This window comes from the organism of the source record quoted next, unplaced genomic scaffold (assembly GCF_019419815.1).
Source record: "Pyrus x bretschneideri cultivar Hongxiangsu unplaced genomic scaffold, Pyrus_bretschneideri_v1 Contig13, whole genome shotgun sequence".
In the NCBI taxonomy this organism is placed as follows: domain Eukaryota; kingdom Viridiplantae; phylum Streptophyta; class Magnoliopsida; order Rosales; family Rosaceae; genus Pyrus; species Pyrus x bretschneideri.
Genome location: NW_025999424.1, coordinates 2,347,703 through 2,367,800, shown reverse-complemented (window position 1 = coordinate 2,367,800; position 20,098 = coordinate 2,347,703). Strand labels below are relative to the sequence as shown.

The 20,098-nt window shown below is 39.6% G+C and overlaps 4 protein-coding genes across 4 annotated transcripts; all 4 read left to right on the top strand.

Annotated features, from left to right (window-relative positions):
• Window positions 1–148: 148 nt before the first annotated feature.
• LOC125474843 (serine/threonine-protein kinase D6PKL2-like) lies at window positions 149–2,263 on the top strand. The gene is made up of 2 exons (XM_048578951.1): window positions 149–811; window positions 1,319–2,263. Exons 1-2 carry the CDS (start codon window positions 153–155, stop codon window positions 2,178–2,180), a joined length of 1,521 nt encoding a protein of 506 aa, XP_048434908.1. The 5' UTR covers window positions 149–152; the 3' UTR covers window positions 2,181–2,263.
• Window positions 2,264–6,943: 4,680 nt separating this feature from the next.
• Window positions 6,944–8,491, top strand: LOC125474842 (glycerol-3-phosphate acyltransferase RAM2-like). Its single transcript, XM_048578950.1, has one exon. It carries the CDS (start codon window positions 6,944–6,946, stop codon window positions 8,489–8,491), a length of 1,548 nt encoding a protein of 515 aa, XP_048434907.1.
• Window positions 8,492–13,623: 5,132 nt separating this feature from the next.
• LOC103928476 (probable prolyl 4-hydroxylase 7) lies at window positions 13,624–16,334 on the top strand. The gene is made up of 8 exons (XM_009337520.3): window positions 13,624–13,849; window positions 13,945–14,031; window positions 14,143–14,200; window positions 14,339–14,443; window positions 15,177–15,234; window positions 15,330–15,505; window positions 15,590–15,650; window positions 15,856–16,334. Exons 1-8 carry the CDS (start codon window positions 13,743–13,745, stop codon window positions 16,164–16,166), a joined length of 963 nt encoding a protein of 320 aa, XP_009335795.2. The 5' UTR covers window positions 13,624–13,742; the 3' UTR covers window positions 16,167–16,334.
• A 332-nt stretch (window positions 16,335–16,666) lies between these two features.
• LOC103928477 (transcription factor MYB35) lies at window positions 16,667–18,473 on the top strand. Its single transcript, XM_009337521.3, has 3 exons — window positions 16,667–16,879; window positions 16,992–17,121; window positions 17,657–18,473. The coding sequence occupies exons 1-3, from the start codon at window positions 16,747–16,749 to the stop codon at window positions 18,471–18,473; spliced, it is 1,080 nt and encodes a 359-aa protein (XP_009335796.2). The 5' UTR covers window positions 16,667–16,746.
• Window positions 18,474–20,098: the final 1,625 nt, after the last annotated feature.

Sequence of the window (20,098 nt, the reverse complement as noted above, 5' to 3'; positions counted from 1 at the left end):
GCTCCCTTCTTTGCGCCCGCGTCTCTCTCGTCCTCCCCTTGACCACCTCGGTCACACCCCCATCCATCCCCATCCCACCACCAACCCCCATTTCTTATCGCGTTTTTTGTCTCTGACATTTCATCGAACACCTTATCCGCAACCTCTCAACCATGGACAAGACGCCCCCTTCCGGCGAATCCGTCATCAGCAGCCTCCAAGATCTCAGCTTCAAAAACAGCTTAAGCATTAGCATGTGTAGCAGCACCGTTTCTGGGTCCGATAGCACCAAGGTCAGCAGCAATGGAACTCCAGAAGTATACAAGAACGCCGAGAATGCTGACTGCGAAGACGAAAGTGACAAAAGCAGTTTAAGTCACTTGGGTAATTCCAGCCTGTCCGATCCGAACGAGGGCAACTGCCGGAGCTTCTGCCCGTCGAAGCCGCACAAAGGCAACGACGCGCGGTGGGACGCGATACAATCAGTGAATTCCAAAGACGGAGACTTGGGTCTCGGCCATTTCCGGCTACTGAAGAAGCTCGGCTGCGGCGACATCGGAAGCGTTTACTTGGCGGAGCTGAGAGGCATGGGTTGCTTTTTCGCCATGAAAGTAATGGACAGAGGAATGTTGGCGGGGAGGAAGAAGCTGATCAGAGCTCAGACGGAGAGGGACATATTGGGGTTGCTGGACCATCCGTTTCTTCCGACCCTCTATTCGAATTTCGAGACCGAGAAGTTTTCTTGCTTGTTAATGGAGTTCTGCTGCGGCGGCGATCTCCATACGTTGCGGCAGCGCCAGCCCCGGAAGCATTTTACTGAACAAGCAGCGAGGTTAGTGTCGATTTGTGTTGATATTACCCTTTTGTCCTTGTATTTTCTCCGCGTGATGTTATTAAGGAATAAGGACGTTGTAGTTCTTTCGTCAGTATCTTGTATCCACACGTCTAACTATTTAAGACACGATAGATGTACAATGAATTAACACGATTAATTAATTTTTCAAATTCTTATAATAAGAATTCAAAAATGATCTTATTCCATATTTAAAGATTTCGAAAATACATTAAAATAATTAAAAGCGCTTTTAATATAAATATTTTTCAAAACCGTTGGCTCGATAGCCGTGTGGCCAACACCAATTTTGAGACCAACATTATGATTCCGTTAAATCCTCCCCCTTCCTGTTCTCTCTCGTGGAGATGGATGTACCTACATCGCGTACTGTACTGTGGTATTATCTCACAGTTATAACGCAATGTCATATGTTTTAACATTCTTACATGTCAGTATTGGTTACATTCATAGTGATTTATGATCAAATTGCATTTTGTTTTGCAGGTTTTACGCTTCAGAAGTGCTTCTTGCCCTAGAGTATCTCCACATGATGGGAGTGGTGTACAGAGACTTAAAACCCGAAAATGTGCTAGTGAGGGAGGACGGCCATATCATGCTTTCCGATTTCGATTTATCATTGAGATGTTATGTGAGTCCTACTCTTATTCAGTCCGGCGACGATCCATCTTGTAGAATATCTACTTACTGCATTCAGCCTGCATGCATTGATCCGTCGTGCAAATTACCCGTTTGTGTTCAACCTGCTTGTTTGCAACCCTCTTGCTTTAAGCCTCGGTTTCTTAGATCCAAATCAACCAAGGAGAAAACCGAAAGAACAGGTTTTGGAAATTCGGATTCGTTGCCTGTACTTATTGCTGAGCCAACGAGTGCGCGCTCTATGTCATTCGTCGGGACACATGAGTATTTAGCTCCCGAAATAATCAGAGGTGACGGTCATGGTAGCGCAGTTGATTGGTGGACTTTCGGTATCTTCTTATATGAGTTGCTGCACGGAAGGACGCCATTCAAAGGGAATGGAAACCGGGAGACGTTGTTCAATGTGGTCGGTCAGTCTCTTCAGTTTAAGGACGGATACAACGTCAGTTTCGCTGCAAAGGATTTGATCCGGGGCTTACTGGTGAAGAACCCTCAAAAGAGACTGGGATTTAAACGTGGTGCCACAGAAATTAAACAGCACCCTTTCTTTGCAAGCGTAAATTGGGCTCTCATTCGCAGCACGCGCCCGCCGGAGATTCCAAAATCGTTTGATCTTGCTACATTCAAGTCTGCAGTGCCTCAGAACAAGAAGGGAGCTACCGAATCAAATCGATCATCAGGTCCATACTTAGATTTTGAATTTTTCTGATGAATTTTGATGGCGCGAGAGAAAGGATTTTAGCATTCTTGTGACATTGTTCATGTTCTCAATGACATATTATCTTCACATAATTGCTTCATTCAACTCGTTGCATAGGGGGGGGGGGGTGTAAAATGGAACCTAGCTAGCTTTCCTTTGTTACTTGGCATGGGAGTTTCTTTACCCTTAGACCTCCTCTAATCTTGGGCTAAATGCCAAATTACCCCATTTATTCTCTGCCTCCCCTGGCCTTTCCTTTGTTACTTGGCATGGGAGTTTCCTTACCCTTAGACCTCCTCTAATCTTGGGTTAAATGTCAAATTACCCCATTTATTCTCTCCCCCCCCCCCCCCCAAAAAACACCACCCAACCCAAGCTAATGGGCTAAAAGCCAAATGCTAAAGCTGGGCCAAATTACCCCATTTATTCTCCCCCCCCCCCCACCCTTTCCTTTGTTACTTAGCATGCGAGTTTCTTTACCCTTAGACCTCCTCTAATCTTGGGCTAAATGCCAAATTACCCCATTTATTCTCCTCCCGGCCCCCCCCCCAAAAAAAAAACACCACCCAACCCAAGCTAATGGGCTAAAAGCTAAATGCTAAAGCTGGGCCAAATACCCCCCCCCCCAAAAAAACGCGTGGACTTGCCAAACTTTGGGCCAGTCTCGACTCGCCCACTTGTTGACGCGCCCCATGCGGCCCGCCTCCATTCAGCTCCCGACAGCAAGGGGCCCATTAGGGCCCCTGTCGGCCACTTCCCCGAGCCCAACGGCTCTTTTTCGCATCGAACAGCCAACATTTAAGGACCGTTGGTTGATCCAACGGTCCATATTCAAATTTTATTTTAAAAAAATATGTTATTTTAAAATACGTTGAATCTAACAGTTGAGATTGAATATAATCAAATCTAACGGTAAAAAAAAAAATCTCACGGCCCAAATTTAAATCCAACGGCTAAAATAATTAAAAAAAAATTATTTAACTCAAAATTAACACAAAAACTCTATAAATACCTATGTATTTGTTCAAATATCCACACAAAACTCAATTTTCTCCTACAATTCTTCCAATTTATCTTTCTACCATTTCTTTCCATTTCCAAATTGTTCAACATGGCAAGAAAGCATATTAGAGGTCATAATTGGACCTGTGAGGAAGATGTTGCTTTATGCTTGGCATGGGTTTTGATTAGCAAAGAAGGTGGAGTTGGCACAAATCAAAGTAAAAAGATTTTGTGGGATAAAATCATTGCAAAGTCTCAAGAAAACTGCAACTGCGGCGGGCGGAACGGTGGTCGTGTTTATGATCAGTGAAAGTTGAAGGCTTGCTTTCTGAAAAATTTAGTGATTTTTCAATATTTATCGGAATTTAAATATTTTTAGATTAAAATGTTCATAAAATTAATTTACGATAGTCTACATATTTATTTATTTTTGAAATTTTGATTTAAGAAAAAAATTAGCCTAAGTTTATTCTTTAATAATCCCGAGCTAAAATTTTAGGCCAGAAGGGTTAGAGCAGAAAAGTTGTTTCTAGGCTAAAAACTAAATTTTTCGGGCTAAAAAATTTGGTTTTTAGTCCAAAGGTTGGAGATGGTCTTAAGGACGTTATAATGGCACGGCAAGACACTAAACACTCATTGGCATATGAAAAAATTAAAAGCGCGACCCTTTGCGATTTGTTTGGAATACAATCACTGTAACATCCAATTTGTAGATGATTACTTAAGTCTCTCTCCCTCTATTGGTGTGAGGTTGTGGAGAAAAACATTGGGCAAGACTATTTACTTCATTGGCCCTCAAATAAAACTAGGAACATTATTTGGCTACTTAAATAATAAGTAGGAGTTCCTATTTAAAACTGTTCGTTTCCGATTCATAGAATTTCATGTTTATGATCAGAACCGTTCATATTACAAATCACTTTATAAAGATTACATTACAAAAGTTAATTAAAACTAATGTCGTGTAGTCATCGAATTGTATAAAAATAAATAAACAGAATTGGTAGAAGCATTAAGAATTGTCCATATATTTACTATAATATATTGACTAAAGAGATAATCTTTACAAAATAATTCATAAAATGAAAGGTTCTGATCATAAGAACGAAACTCTGTGATTCTAACATGAAGAGTTTTGAATAAGAATTCTTACTCATTATTGAATAGTCAAACATTGTTCATAAAACCAACCTTCTACGTGTATTTTAACTCACCCATAAGCACTTGAACCCTACATGTTGTACGTACTGCCTTAATGCGGCAGCCCTACACAAACATCGGGCACAACATTTTGCCTCATTTGCCGAATGCTCCAATCACATCCGTTCATCGTACATCGTGTGATCAGTTTTTGTCAATTATTGTTTATATTTAATTTTAAATAAAAAAAATTTACAATAATTTCTAATTACATAATATACGATAAACGAATGTAATTAAAAAATCTTCAAAATCCTTCCAAAAGTGGATCTGACGAAAACCCTGGTCATTCGCCCTCACGTAAAACCAACCGTCCCATGTATTTTAACTCACGAACCCTACATATTGTACGCACTGCCTTGACGCGCCAGCCCCACACGTACGGTAGTACTGCCTTAACGTGGCATCCCTATTGAATACTCCATTAGTGGTGTCGTCCTTTCAATCACTTCACATGCAAAATGTCTGAAACTTTGGCCGGAAATGCAGTTTTTGAAAATAAAATTTTGACTCCTTGGCACTTTGATCACTTTTGTTCCTTCATAATCTGCTTTTATGAGTGCTTTAATTCTGCTTTTTTTGGACGGTTGCATTCGCTTCTTTTTCTTTTGCAATATACTTGAGGGTAACGCTAAATACATTTTTTTTTATAATTTTTGAGCATTCGATCAAAATGAATTAAAGATGATCAAATGATAAAAATTAATAAAGAATGTATAATAAAAAGAAGGGTATGAATTGCACCACTCATGTTTTATCATAAACTTTTCCTTAATAGCAGAAATGGAAAATTTATTTGGATCCATTTGTTTTATCCCGACATCCAACTAAACAATTTTCTCCAGCAAACTCCCAAATTTGCCCTTACATAAAGAAAAGAAAGAAAATAGTGAGTGGATTTTTTATTCTCTTTCTCTTCCTCCCTCTTCTCATACCTTGAGAAGAATATGAATCATCATACTCTATCGGTGTTGATGTCAGCGTCGATGACGAACATGGCTCTGCACTATGCTCCCGTGAATCCCGCTTCAAGTCGGCCTCTCTCTTTTCCAATTGATTGGATCCAAATTCGTAGAGAAAGAAACAAGAAAGAGAGGAAGGAGAGCATCAATGATCGACGGTTTTCACTTTTGAAAAATAAAAAATTATTGGTTAACTAGGTTTAGTTTTCAGAAAATAAAAAACTAAACACTTTTCAAAATTTTGATTTGGGTTTGAGTTTTTTTTTTTTTTTTTTAAACTGACAAAAACTTAAAATATAATGGTTGTCAAACGACACATATAAATTAAGAAAAACTAACGAAAAATTCAAAAAAAACTTTAATTTTAATGAAAAATGATAAAGAAATGTGTAATAAATAGTACTAGGAAAAAGTAAAAACATGATTTTTCATTAAAAATGGACAATACTAGAAATATTTCATTAAAACTCCTTAAAAATTATCATATTTCACCACAACTTTTACAACGAGCAGTTTTCAACTCCCTCCTCCCCGAGAGATTTTTCTATGCTATTAAAACATAGCCCAATATACCATACATGACATACCGGGTCATGTTTCAAATCTACTGGAAAGTCTTCAACCTCCCCTCACGGTGAGGGGCCTCATCCCCTCCAGCTACGTATCATCAATGACAGTCTGAAGTCGCTTGAGTGTTTGCGGTTATTGGCCCACAGTTGGGCCGAGCAAACCAAAGACCTTCCATCATCGTACGATTAAGGACAAATAGGAGGCCACAACACGACAGACATCGGCGAGAAGTACGAAGATGCCCTCAATTTTTTTCACCAAAGCGCATTAAAAACATTAAAACATGATAGAGATCGACGTTCACGTTATTAGAGTCATGCATGACTAATAGATCAATATTTTTATTAAAAAAATCATTTTGAGGTTTATGATACAATATAGTCAGTTCATTTATGTTATAACACGTCGATATTTATTATAATATGACTTTACATACTAGCCGTTTTGAAGAAAATTTTCTTATGACTCGCATCGTTAGCATTATATATTGATTCACTTACGTTATACTCTAAATCATTACAACACGTAAATTGACTCACATTTCGAGTAATGCAACTCATATTCCAAGTAATGCAACATTGTCGATGTATGCTCAAAGCACAAAGTAGTATATCGCATGTTATAATTTTTCAGATACACTAAAAAAAAAACCTCTCCATAATATTACGCACTAATACAATAATTAGCATCTTTCTTTGTCTCATTCATTATTAAGCCTCATACACAATACAACACACACAAGACAAATGGGTGGTGAATCCAATATGATGTTTTCACCATTTCTCACTTGTTTTCGGAACTCTCGGCGACACTGTCATTGATCTCATAAGCCAAAACATTCAAGCAACCACCCTATTGCTCTCTCTCTCTCTCTCTCTCTCTCTCTCTCTCTCTCTCTCTATATATATATATCCACATACAAACCCCCTTAGTCAGGTGCTAATAACAAATTAACACTAACTAAACACAAAAATTGTTAGTACAAACAGTTTTTCCATAGCCAAGTTGGTCTAATTGGCAAAAAATTCATTCCCCTCCATGGCCACCACTGTAGAGGAACGTTCTCTTCCTACCTTCCCGACAATCGACCGCTGCCCGTCAATTGGTCGCGAAAAACATACCGTGATGGCGGACATGGACGGCACTTTGCTTAGAGGACGGAGCTCATTCCCTTACTTTGCCCTCGTCGCCTTCGAGGTCGGCGGCATACTAAGGCTTCTCTTTTTACTACTGGCGTCTCCACTCATTGGCCTTCTATACTACTTTGTATCGGAGTCAGCCGGCATTCGTGTCATGGTTTTTGCCACCTTCGCCGGCATGAGAGTTTCCGACATCGAATCCGTGGCGCGTGCGGTCCTCCCCAAGTTCTATTCAGCGGACTTGCACTCTGAGACGTGGAGAGTCTTCTCTTCATGTGGGAAACGCTGCGTTTTGACCGCGAACCCCAGAATCATGGTGGAGCCGTTTTTGAAGGAGTTTTTGGGTGCTGACCTGGTTCTGGGGACTGAGATCGACACCTACAGAGGCAGAGCCACTGGGTGGGTTCTCAATCCTGGAGTTTTGGTCGGTGAAGCCAAGGCCAACGCGCTTACCAAAGCGTTTGGCAATGAGCCCTCGTCAGCACCAGATATCGGGCTCGGTGATCGGCAAACGGATTACCCATTCATGAAGCTATGCAAAGAGAGCTACGTGGTTCCTGCTACGCCGGAAGTCGAGGCGGTGAGCCACGACAAGTTGCCAAAACCGATAGTGTTTCACGACGGAAGGCTGGCTCAGAAGCCATCGCCGCTCATGGCTTTGCTCATAGTTCTTTGGATCCCGGTCGGTTTTCTTTTGGCTTGCTTGCGAGTAGCAGCCGGCTCCCTGCTTCCTATGCACGTCGTATACTACGCTTTTTGGGCGTTGGGCGTACGGGTGTATATCAAAGGGACCCCACCACCTCCCGCCAAGAAATCCACAGGCCAAACCGGAGTTCTTTTCATTTGCTCCCACCGCACTCTCCTCGACCCGATTTTTCTCTCGACCGCTCTAGGCCGGCCCATTCCGGCCGTGACCTACTCTCTCTCGCGCCTCTCGGAGCTCATCTCGCCAATTAAAACCGTCCGGCTCACCCGGGACCGGGTCAAGGACGCGAACCAGATTAAAGAGCTTTTGGAACAAGGCGACCTCGTCATATGCCCCGAGGGAACAACGTGCCGGGAACCATTTTTGCTCCGGTTTTCAGCCCTGTTCGCTGAGCTGACAGACGAGCTCGTCCCCGTAGCCATGTCAAACCGGATGAGCATGTTCCACGGGACGACGGCTCGAGGATGGAAGGGGATGGACCCGTTCTACTTCTTCATGAACCCTAGCCCGGCCTACGAAGTGACGTTTTTGAACAAGCTGCCTTACGAGCTGACTTGTGGTGCCGGGAAGTCGAGCCATGACGTGGCGAATTACATACAGAGGAACATCGCTGCGAGCTTGTCGTACGAGTGCACCACCTTCACGCGGAAGGACAAGTACCGGGCTTTGGCGGGGAACGACGGCATCGTGGCGGAAAAGTCCAAGCGCGCGGCTGCAGCTAAGAAAATTATGGGCTGCTAGCCATAATTAGTGTGTGTTTTTTATTTTTGTTCCTTCTCATAAATTTAATCGCAGATAATCACATGCATATAACAACTTATGCATGGTAATTGGTTAAAATACATTTAGTAGTTTAAATTAAATGTATTTGTTCTTCCTTTGCTTTGTACTTTCGCCTACCTTTGATAAGGATAATGCTATTCACACATCTCCTTCAACCCCTCATATTCTTGTGTTAATCTTTGTTAATTGACTTTTTTTCAATTCATTAGATTCGACGGCCAAAATTTAAAAGGGTGTGTGAGAGGTAAAAATGTACATGTGGATAGTCCAATCCTTTTGATAATACCAAAGGCAAATTGGCTCGTTAATATGAGACATTTTTCAGTGTGATGGGAACACAACATAGTATACTAAGGGTGTGTTTGTTGCACTGAACTATCTCGGACTGGACTAGTTTCAGGGACTAAGTTGGACTGGCTTAGACTAGACTAAACTGGACTAGCTTAGTGAAGCGTTTGGTGCAGTATCGGACTAAACTACAGACTAATTATTTTTTATTATTATTTATTTACTTTTGCGTTCAAAAACAACAAAACAACAAATATTAAAATATTATTTGTAGTTATTTAACTTCTAAAAACCTAATTAATGTTTCATGTGCTGCCTTTACTTTTATTTTAGAAGAACAACCTTTATTTTTTGAAGAACAGACCGATATTTTCAAAGCAAATCCTTTATGCTTCTTCATTCCTCTCCACCTCCTGCCTTGTGCCTCTTCACTTCCTCTCACAAAATCGGTTGCAAATCTAAAAGTCAAAACACATAGCAAGAAAGAGATTGAAGGAGGCGAGGTGCATGTGTGATTGGCTCGAAGGTAGAAGATGAGGGTTGGATTTGGTTTGGGTTTTCTGGGTGAAATTTTCAAGCTCATCCCACTGCAAATTCTTTTTTGGTTTTCTGGGTTATCTGGATTCGAATTTTGGGAGTTGGATCTGGTTCTGAAAAGGGAACCTTGGGAAATTTTGTTGCTTTTTTGTTTCGGATTTGGCAGGATCTGGGTTTGAAATGGGTTGTGGGACGCGAGGAAGAGGTAGATGGGAGGACGAAGCGGGTAGGAGTGAAGCAGGAAGTCACTCTCTCACGATTTTCTCTGGGCTTACGAGTCCGCCCGAAATTGGGGATCCTCGTTAAGACCTCGTAAGGAGGTGTATAATCTGAGCGAGTCCCACCTAAGGTCATTAAACCTAATCCTGCAGCAGACCAAACAAGGGACTATAGTCCAGTCCAGTCCAGTCCTCCTTAATCCTATCAAACAAACGGGCCCTAAGTGTAATAATATAAATAGTGAAATTTGAAGAAAAAAATTACAACTAATTATAATATTACACTTAATATATTGGACAATGTTCTTAGTACACTAAAAAATTTCTAGTTAATATCAATATTTGCGGCTGAGCATGTTTCATGCAAAACAATAAAGTTTGTGAACTTATTTATAGTAGTAGCAAAATGTAAATTCCCACAAGATTCCCAGGCCCAATATTTAACACTGTTACACAATGCAAGCCTAGATCGTTTTGGGGGCGTTTGTTTGCCCTCACTAAAGTGTACTGGACTGGACAGGACTAAGGGTTAGTCCAGTCCCATATTTGTTCCCGATAGGAACTAGGTTTAATGAGACTAAGTCTCACTCCCCTAGACTAAATAAGGGACTAGCTAGTCTTAGTGAGAACTCTTGAAAACCATGGAACTAGCTAAGATTGTCCCCTCTCTCCCTCTCTCTCCTCCTCGCCCTGCTCCTTGACCACTCACCCTCGAAAACCATTGGACTATCACAACCAATTTTCATATAAAAATACCAAATTGAAGATGGGAGTAAGGGGATTACGATTCTACCTAAATCGAGACCAAAAGGTAGTCGGAGGTGGCCGAAAAATGGCCTGGAAGTCTCGGCCGATTTGGGTTTTTTCGAATCTATGACAGATTCAAGCATGCAAAGCTTGGATCTGGGACCAAAGATGGGGAAGAGTTTGTTAGTGGTGCAAACCTCATCTAATCCGACGAGGTTTAGTTGGAAAACTCCTTGAGAAACTTGCAACTCATCGAAAAAAAATGGAGTTGTGAGGGTTTCATTCGACTAGCGCAGAGCTAGAAAGAGAGAGAGAGAGAGAGAGGGAGGGGAGAGAGATACAGACTGAAATCGAGAAGGAGGGAGGAGAGAGAGGCTGGAATCGAGAGGTTTAATCTAGGGAGGAAAAGATTGGATTGGAAAAGGGAGAAAAAGAGGGATAGAATGCGACGGCAAGGGAGGAATACAGGGGTAAAAAAAAAGGATGAAAATAAAATATTAATAATTATGGATTAAATAATATAATATTAGAGTTTGTTAATTATCCTGCTTGTTAGTCCGACACTGCATCAAACGCTTCATTAAGTTAGTCCAACTTCGTTTAGTCTAAGTCAGTCCAACTTAGTCCCTGAAGCTAGTGCAGTCTAAGATAGTCTGGTGCAACAAACGCACCCTTTAAGTTATACAACGAACGGAATCGAGAGTTGGACATTGGTCAATTTTTTTGAGGTAAATTACATTTTACTCCATCAGGTCAATTTCAATTCCTTACAACATCTTTATAACATTTCAATTTCATACATTTACTTTCATTTTATTTCAATTTCATACAATCGTTAGATTTTCCGTCAATTTCTCCGTTATATGCCTATGTGGCTGTAATAGGCCCCACAAAATTTATGCCAGGTGGACAAAAAATAAATAAAATAATTTTTAATTATAAAATGTCCCACCCTCTCGTCTTCGTCTCCAAAACTGACCCCTTATTTTCCAACAACCGTCTTCCTCGAACTACCACCTCCGTCTTCTTCCCTGAACCAACACCTTGTCTTCTTCCCCATTACTTGTATTGAAAAGACTTTTAGCCTTGATTTTTTTGCTCCAGCAAACCCCCATCAAAACAAAAAATTTCCAAAATCTCTATCTCACCAACGTCTTCAAATCCATCAAATAACCTTAAAAATTCAAAACAAAAGAAACCCATAAGCAAAGATCTTTTTGTCACATCAGACCGAGATTTCTGGGTTCAATCTGCCAACGAGACTTTTTACTCTTCCCCTAGAGAAAAACCATAAAGACTAAGAACCCAACTGCAATTCATCCATGAAAACATATGATATATGTCCAGGTTAGTTTCCTTTTACTTTTTTGGTTTTGTTTTTTTTGGATGAGAATCTAACAAAAGGCGAGGAAGAAAATAATGTGGAACTGGGTTGAAGATTCGAGAACAAATGCGGTGGTTGCAAGGCGGTGGGCTCTTTCAATTTAGAAGATTTCTCGTGCGCTTTTTCGCTGGAAATCATGGCTCGAACAAAACCCAGACCTCAATATAAAAAATAAAAAAAAAGACCGAATTAATCGCGAAGGAGGAAGATGAATCTTTTGATTTTGAAGAAAGGAGAAAGAGAGAAAGATGAATCTTTTGATTTTGAAGAAGGGAGAAGGAGATGTGTAAACTAAAGATAATAGGAAGTAAACCTAGGATAATGGTTTTACTGGCAAAGAGGTAATCGCAGCGGTCGTTCATCTTCCCCTCGAGGTTGTACACTGTCGATTTGACATCCTTGGAGACTTTGAGCGGCCAGAGGCAATTGGCGAAGAGGAGGGTGCATTGATCGGTGTCAGTCTCGGAGAAGATGTTGGAAAATCAATTGCGTCGTTGAGGCATTTTAAGGTGTAGACGAGCTTGACGAGGGTGGAATTGAGGGCACAGTGGATTCACCCTCCTCGAGCTGCTGAAAGATGTAGATCCAAGAGTCCTGGGTTCAGAGGAAGAACCCACGGTGGCTGAACCCCCCATCACTTTTACGAGACATGCCCCCTGTTTACCCTGGGTTCTAACTTCTAAGGTTTTTTGTTTTTTTTTTAAGGATAAATTATTATAATATTTCAAATGCATAAAAAATATTATTTTTACCACGTGGCACAAATTTGACAGCCACGTCAGCACAAATATGAATCTCATATTTGTCACGTCATCACGTAACGGTTTACTTAACAGATTTTCAAACGGATGTATGAAATTGAAATAAATGAAAGCAAATGTATGAAATTAAAATGTTTTAAAGATGTTGTAAGGAGTTGAAATTGATCCAAACCTGAGGGGATAAAATGTAATTTACCCTTTTTTTTGTAAGTATAATTAAGAATTTGGGATGAACGGGAAGTCGATTCAGTTACAGTGCCTAACTACGCCTAACTCATGACTTACAAAAAAATGTTGGTTGATGAAGACAATAGAACAATAGCTACAAAAACAAACAAAATCTATCATTGTAACAACTGACCTGACGAATCAAGTAGTTACTAACCTGAAAAACGGATGGCACTAAACTGCACCATCTATACCCGGTTTACATGATAAGTTTTAGACCCATGAGGGCCATGACGAGTAGGAGAACGCAACATTGCTGCAAAACAAGAGTTTGATCCAACACCTCACTAATCCACTTAATGTGATAGCTTCCCAATTAAACAGCTCTATCAAAAAATTTCTCTAACTGACGAAACAAAAAGTAATCAAAAGGGTTACCAACGTAATCCCTTGAAGAACAAAGTCAATCCACCAAAAAATTGAGAGAAATCCCAAAGGGTTGATATTAACTGATGATTGAATGATTACATTTGTTACATCATGATGAGTTAAATAAAAGATTACAACTGCTTGGAACAACTAAAAGAAATCTAGGGATTAAACAACATTAATTAAACATTAATTGGATGGAAACTGAAGGGTCTAGTATTTATTATGAAACTTCACACTATTTTTGGGCTTAAAATGATTTCGGATCACCAAAATTCATCATATATTCGTGGCGTTATTCCCTTTGTGAAAATATATCACGGGTCTAAATTAGAACTCAGACACTAACTCTATATATTCTCACAGCATCCTTTTATTTTCCAACGATCTATTCTATCATTTCTCTACCCCACCAACCCTTGGTATTTGTTTTTCGTTTTTTGGACTGACCTTTTGGATTTTGTATACCCTACGCGCCTCAACATTCCAAAATAGCTAAAAAATCGAATTAATTAATTAACTTTTAGCAAGAAAATTAATTAATTTGCAAACCAACCCACCGTTTTAGTACTTTTACCGCCATAAAACCCCAAGGAAGGGCCAACGTCTTCCTTCTTCGTCTCCCTCCGATTCTGTAACATTTCTTACACACCTTCACCAAAACCCTGGATTTTCTCATGGATCTTCGATGCTTTCTCGCACTTTCTCTCTTTTTTCTCTGCATTTTCCCTCACCTCGCCCATTCCCGAACTCGCATCCCAGTATTGCTCGAGCAGAAGAAAACGTATTTCTCCGTCTCTTTCTCTCTCTACGTATTTTTTGATCTACATTTTTGTGGAATTAAAATTTTTTTTGTTTGGAAATTGTGTGAATTTTCAGGGAGGGATCGGTGATCAGATTGAGAAGAGGAGCTTCATCTGCTACCTTCGATCCGACTCGTGTCAGTCAGCTCTCATGGCGTCCCAGGTTTGTTTTTCTCAATTGCATCTCCAATAATTTCTGCTGAATTTCTCTTTTTATTATTGTTTCATTAATTTTAATTTTTTTTTAAATTCCCGTGTGATCAACAATCTACAGGGCGTTTTTGCATAAGGGTTTTCTTTCTGAGGAGGAATGTGATCATCTAATTGAAATTGTAAATGATTTTCTTCCCTATATTTTCATTGAATTTTGTTTTTAGTCCATCTGAAATTCACTTATTAGAGTCTTTAATCAGTAACAATTTGGTTTTAATTTTGAATTTGGTTTGGTTTGTGTGAATTTCGCGAGGTAGGCGAAGGATAAGCTAGAAAAGTCTATGGTGGCCGATAACGAGTCTGGCCAGAGTATGGAGAGTGAAGTCCGGACGAGCTCCGGCATGTTCCTTCTGAAAGCACAGGTTTGTTCCTCTGCTTTCTTAAATGAATGGTTTGAATTTGTTCGATGATTTTGATCTACTTCATTAATGTCGTAATGGAATCAGTCTAACGCGTTGTGATTCCATTTTTTTGTCACTTCATATTATCCATTATTCGTTTGAAGGTCTGCGGACATAGCTTAGAAATAGAAGATGTTGATGAGTTTGACAATCTGTAGTGCATCTTACTATGTTACACATTTATGTATACTGTTCGTGGTAGATTCAACAACTCATAGTAGTCCTTTCGTGTAGTTCTGGACCTACTAGTTCGGTACAATTGTTAATTTCCTTTGGTGTTATCCAAGTTGTGGAATTATAACTGAAAAGCCGAACATTCTTTGGGTTATTAAGTATGGTTTTTCCACTGTGTTTGATGGGCAATTGAATCTAGTGTGCGGAAATGGTCAAGATGATCATCTTCTTCTAATTTACATAAACTCAAGTTTGTTGTTCGTCGTATAAAAAATGTGTGAGTGGGATTATTGATCAAACCTTCATATCAACGTATCTGTTTCGGAAAGTAGAGAAGTTTCTGTTTATGCTTAGTTGTTAAGTAAAGATCCTTCTTACTATGCTCTGAGATCCAAACCCATTATTCACCTTTTGGCATGTTGCATGATAGATACATTCCCAAGTGTGCATATATTTTCTATTTATTTTCTGACTTTCGAACTCAGAAGGCTTACTTGGTGTTCTTTGTTTCACCTTAAAGGATGAAATAGTTGCTAACATTGAGGCCAGGATTGCTGCATGGACCTTTCTTCCAGTTGGTAATTTCTCGTGCGCATTTGATTTATAGCTTATTGGACTACTGAGAAAGTGTCTTTTTTCATCTTTATTGAACTTCCTTTTCCTTTCTAATCAGAAAATGGGGAGTCCATTCAGATACTGCACTATGAACATGGTCAAAAGTACGAACCACATTTCGATTATTTTCAAGACAAGACTAACCAAGAATTGGGTGGCCACCGTGTTGCCACTGTATTGATGTATCTCTCTAATGTTGAAAAGGGTGGGGAAACAGTCTTTCCCAATTCGGAGGTAATTGGTTACTTGCAAGGCTGAATTCTCGTCCTCTTTTTTCCTTACCTTTTGAATTTCATTCATCTTCTTATGTGTTGACAGGGAAAACTGTCTCAACCTAAGGATGATGACATGTCTGATTGTGCTAAAGATGGCTATTCAGGTATCACGTTATGATATGGTCACGTAAACTAAATGTATTTGAAACTTGCTGTTTAGTTCTCTTTTAACTAATTCACAAGCGGGTATGTCCTGTGTACAGTGCAGGAGGGGGTAGTGAATTGTAGTTTGAAATTCATAGACACATCGTATTTGCTGTTTTATTTGTGTTGTATTCATTTATTTACTATGTCTATGTATCCTTGCAGTGAAACCGTACAAGGGTGATGCCTTGCTGTTCTTCAGTCTCCACCCCAATGCAACAACCGATCCAAGCAGCTTGCACGGGAGTTGCCCTGTCATTGCAGGTGAGAAATGGTCTGCAACGAAGTGGATTCATGTGAGATCCTTCGAGAAGTCACTAATAAAGCGTGCAACTGGGGGGGTTTGTTCAGACGAGAATGATAACTGCCCCCTGTGGGCTAAAGCGGGAGAATGCAAAAAGAACCCAACTTATATGATAGGCACGGAGGGACTTCTTGGATACTGTAGGAAGAGTTGCAAGGCGTGTTCGTCCTAAGGGAGGTCAATATTTACACAGAGCGGTTAAATGCTAAGTTGTATATAACATGGAGCTCTGCCATAGTGAGATATATGTTTGGAGCTGCTGTGCCCAGATCCAAATTTTAGAAACATTGTTCATTGTTGCACAGTTTACTATTACAAATATGAAAGGTTATTCGTTGAAGCATCATGAGCTCTTTACATCCTATGAATGTGTTGAATGACTAAATTTGCTAACAGACTACACCACGAGGGTTTAAAATCCTAATTTTTGTTACCAAGCGGCCTTAGATTTATTGTGCTTGTGCCTTAACCAAATAATTCATCCAATTTGAACCAGCTGAGAGAGAGAGAGAGAGAGAGAGAGAGAGAGAGCATAGGTTTGTGATGTCATGTTAAACCGTTAGTTTTCTGAGAGATGAAAATTATCATGCAATTCTGGTTAATTGAGAGCCTATTAGCATGCATTCCTTGCCCTCTTCTCTTTGCCAATTTCTTTCCTCTTTTTAAATAACACTTGCAAAGCTTAGAACTTGCATCACCATTACATAATTATACTCTCTCACCTCTCTCTCTCTCTCTCTCTCTCTCTCACAATGGGAAGGCCGCCTTGCTGCGATAAATCGAATGTGAAACGAGGACTCTGGACTGCCGCGGAAGATGCAAAAATTCTTGCATATGTATCGAAACATGGTGTCGGAAATTGGACATTGGTTCCTAAAAAAGCAGGTTCAGTTTTATGCTTAACTTATTTAATTGCTAACCGAAGTGCCTGTTTGATAACTATTTCCTTAGTTTGTCCGATGTTTAAAGATTATGTGTTTGCATGGTTTGTCTGCAGGACTCAACAGATGCGGGAAGAGTTGCAGGCTTAGGTGGACTAATTACCTGAGGCCTGACCTCAAGCATGACAACTTCACTCCTCAAGAGGAAGAGCATATCATTAACCTTCACAAGGCCATCGGAAGCAGGTGGAGTTGATTTCTTTGTTTACTTTTCTCCTTTTCATATGAGTGTTGTTGTCAATACCACAAGCAAATACAACCGTTTACAAACTTTTAGCCAAAAAATCGAATTGATGGACACAAACAAACAGTGAGCCGTACATAAATTGAGGTTTAGTGTCCCTTTAATGTATATTTAATATCAATCCATTTAAATTTTTTATGAAAAATTTGTAACCGCTTTTATGTGCACATATTTCCTTAGAAAAATTAACCAAAAGATGTCTCTTTTAAGTAGATAAAATTAAAATGCCAAGAGATTAATCAAGATTGACATGAGAATAGTAAGATTCAAAGATCTGATTTGGCCTTAATGAATGGATTTCAAACACTCTCTCTAACTCTAAGCCCAATGACATGTTTACTTGCTTAAAATGAGAATCGAAATTATTCTGATTTCCGACTTTTTCATATCTACAAGCAAATAAATATTGGAATTATTCACATTAGTAACTTCCTATGTGTTTACTAACAAATGCAATACTGTTTTTATGCAATGCAGGTGGTCTCACATTGCAAAGCAACTACCAGGAAGAACAGACAATGACGTCAAAAACTACTGGAACACCAAGCTCAAAAAGAAGCTTTCCAAAATGGGAATCGACCCTGTCACCCACAAACCCTACTCCCAGATCCTCTCCGACTACGGAAACATCAGCGGCCTCCCAACCGCTGCCGGAAATCAATTCTCGTACTTCTTTAAGCTCTCGAATAGGGCATTCGCACCCGAACCAGAGCCTTCTTCCGGCATAACAGGAATCCCATATACCCGTGTGATGATGAACCCTAATATTAATGGACAGGGATCAGAGCACAATTCCTGTGATAGCACACTTTCACTTGGCTTTTTGGCTCATCGGTTTCAAGAGAGTGTGCAAATTGAGCAGCCACACTTTTTAAATGAAATAACCTCCTCTTGCTCCTCATCATCCTCTCCTCGTGCCACAGATCATCAATTAATTTCGCAACCAACTTACGCGTGCCGGGAATCACAGGAGGCTCAGGTTACGCCGTCTTCTTCTTCGTTTAACTGGAGTGAGTTTCTTCTGCAAGATCCTTTTGCATCAGCTGATCCTTTGAAGCAAGAACAAGATTTGCACGACGTGGTGATGTCATCTTTAGAAAACCCTAAACTTGGAGTGCAAGGCAACTCTGATGCAATTGAGGGATGTGATTTTGGAGGTCAGAGGAGCAATGGCTTGCTTGATCAGCAAGCTTCTTCGTCTTCCATGAGTTCGTTTGTGGAGACTATCTTGGATCAAGACAGTGAGATGCAGGCAGCTTTTCCTCAACTTTTGGATGCTTCTTTCGATTATTAATTAGTAGTTAAACTTTTTTTTTTTTGATAAGACGATATCCTATAAACTATGATAACTTACATCTGCATTAATGAAGTTAATTTCTTGTCTCAGTTTTATTATGTTACGTTAATTACGTAATGAAATTATCTATATTACTTTTCACTTGCCACCAAGGATCAGATCACAATAATCCATATGAAATTATTTAAGGTTGAGGGAGAGAAAAAACTACTTTCCTTTGTCATCATTTTAAAGTAATTTTCTACAATTAACCATATTTGACGAGAGATTATTGGATAGTATTAGAATATGATCACGTTTTAATATGGGTGGATTATTGTGATATTTTAACCTAAGGCATAAACTCGTCATTCACTCATTATAACGTGAACTAACAAGTTACCAAAACAAGGAGAGATGATAGTCATAAAATGAACGACTTTTTAGTTACTCGTTAAAAAATTCTTGTGTAATATTGAAATGTGGACAGTATTTGAAATTTCTTTGATACTAGAAAAATATGGAAAGGAGGGGGTTTGAATTTTAGACTTTATCCCATATCGGAGAAACTTTTAAATTTTAGCTAAAATTGACATATTTTATCGATATTTTTGACATATCAATTAAATATCCGAGAAACTTTTGTATTTCGTCTAAACTAGTGTTGACATTTCCTAAAGTTTCATTTGAAATTTCCATATTTTTTTTAGCAAATTTCCATCATTTCTATCGAGGACAACCAATATCGATATCAATATATCCTTCGATATTTTCGTAAATTTGCATATCGATATTTCCATCGATACCAATATTTTAAATTCTAAATGTTGTACGCATCATAGTAATGTAATTGCATCCAGAATACCATAACCACTTAAAAACCACTATTTGATATTTCCAAGTCACTTAATGAAAACTCCTCTCGCTCTCGAATAAAATTGTGGCTGAAATTACGGGTAAGTGGCCACAAACTCAAAACAAGAAACTGTTTTGTTAGTTAGGAAAAGGAAAGCCTTTTAATACCATCCTCCTCCCAGTCAAGGAAGGGACCGAAACAAGACGGACGAGCACAAAGCAAGACGGAGACAGAGACAGAAAGTATCGATCAATGACTGCGTTGCAGAGATCGGCGACTTCATTCCGAAGGCAGGGCTCCTCCGGCCTCATTTGGGAGGATAAGATTCAAGTCCTCGAAAAAAGGCCAACTCTGAAGGTCACTATTTCGATTAACAAAGGTGACGGGGAAGAACATCCAAATCCAGACGAAGGATTTCGAGAAAGAAAGGATGCCGATTCACATTCCTCACTAGATTCATCTTTACGTTCTAAGCCTGAACAAAATGTTCATAAATGTTCTTTGTCTACCGTTTTCGGGCGATGTATGAGGCCACCTGCAGCGTAGTTGGACCTTCGTTTCATAAGTACCTCACGACGGTAGATTTGAATGAAATCTATATTTCGTACTTTCTTACCATGAACATCTGGAAAGATGAAATTATCGATCATCAGCACGCAGATAAAAGAACCAGCTTCAAGATACAATCAGTGGATTTAAATGGAGGGGAGGGAATGAGACCTGTAGATGCAGCAAGAGGAGGAGAGGTGAAGATGCTGGCTCTTGCTCCGATTTATAGCCAAACCCG

What these genes read in the sequence shown, in the direction of transcription:
- LOC125474843 (XM_048578951.1), top strand. Translation starts at nt 153, where the DNA reads ATGGACAAGACGCCCCCTTCCGGCGAATCCGTCATCAGCAGCCTCCAA. An exon ending in TTTACTGAACAAGCAGCGAG is followed by an intron (nt 812 to 1,318) that starts GTTAGTGTCGAT and finishes TTTGTTTTGCAG; the next exon opens with GTTTTACGCTTCAGAAGTGC.
- LOC103928477 (XM_009337521.3), top strand. Translation starts at nt 16,747, where the DNA reads ATGGGAAGGCCGCCTTGCTGCGATAAATCGAATGTGAAACGAGGACTC. An exon ending in ATTGGTTCCTAAAAAAGCAG is followed by an intron (nt 16,880 to 16,991) that starts GTTCAGTTTTAT and finishes GTTTGTCTGCAG; the next exon opens with GACTCAACAGATGCGGGAAG. An exon ending in CACAAGGCCATCGGAAGCAG is followed by an intron (nt 17,122 to 17,656) that starts GTGGAGTTGATT and finishes TATGCAATGCAG; the next exon opens with GTGGTCTCACATTGCAAAGC.
- LOC125474842 (XM_048578950.1), top strand. Translation starts at nt 6,944, where the DNA reads ATGGCCACCACTGTAGAGGAACGTTCTCTTCCTACCTTCCCGACAATC.
- LOC103928476 (XM_009337520.3), top strand. Translation starts at nt 13,743, where the DNA reads ATGGATCTTCGATGCTTTCTCGCACTTTCTCTCTTTTTTCTCTGCATT. An exon ending in CAGCTCTCATGGCGTCCCAG is followed by an intron (nt 14,032 to 14,142) that starts GTTTGTTTTTCT and finishes AACAATCTACAG; the next exon opens with GGCGTTTTTGCATAAGGGTT. An exon ending in TGTTCCTTCTGAAAGCACAG is followed by an intron (nt 14,444 to 15,176) that starts GTTTGTTCCTCT and finishes TTCACCTTAAAG; the next exon opens with GATGAAATAGTTGCTAACAT.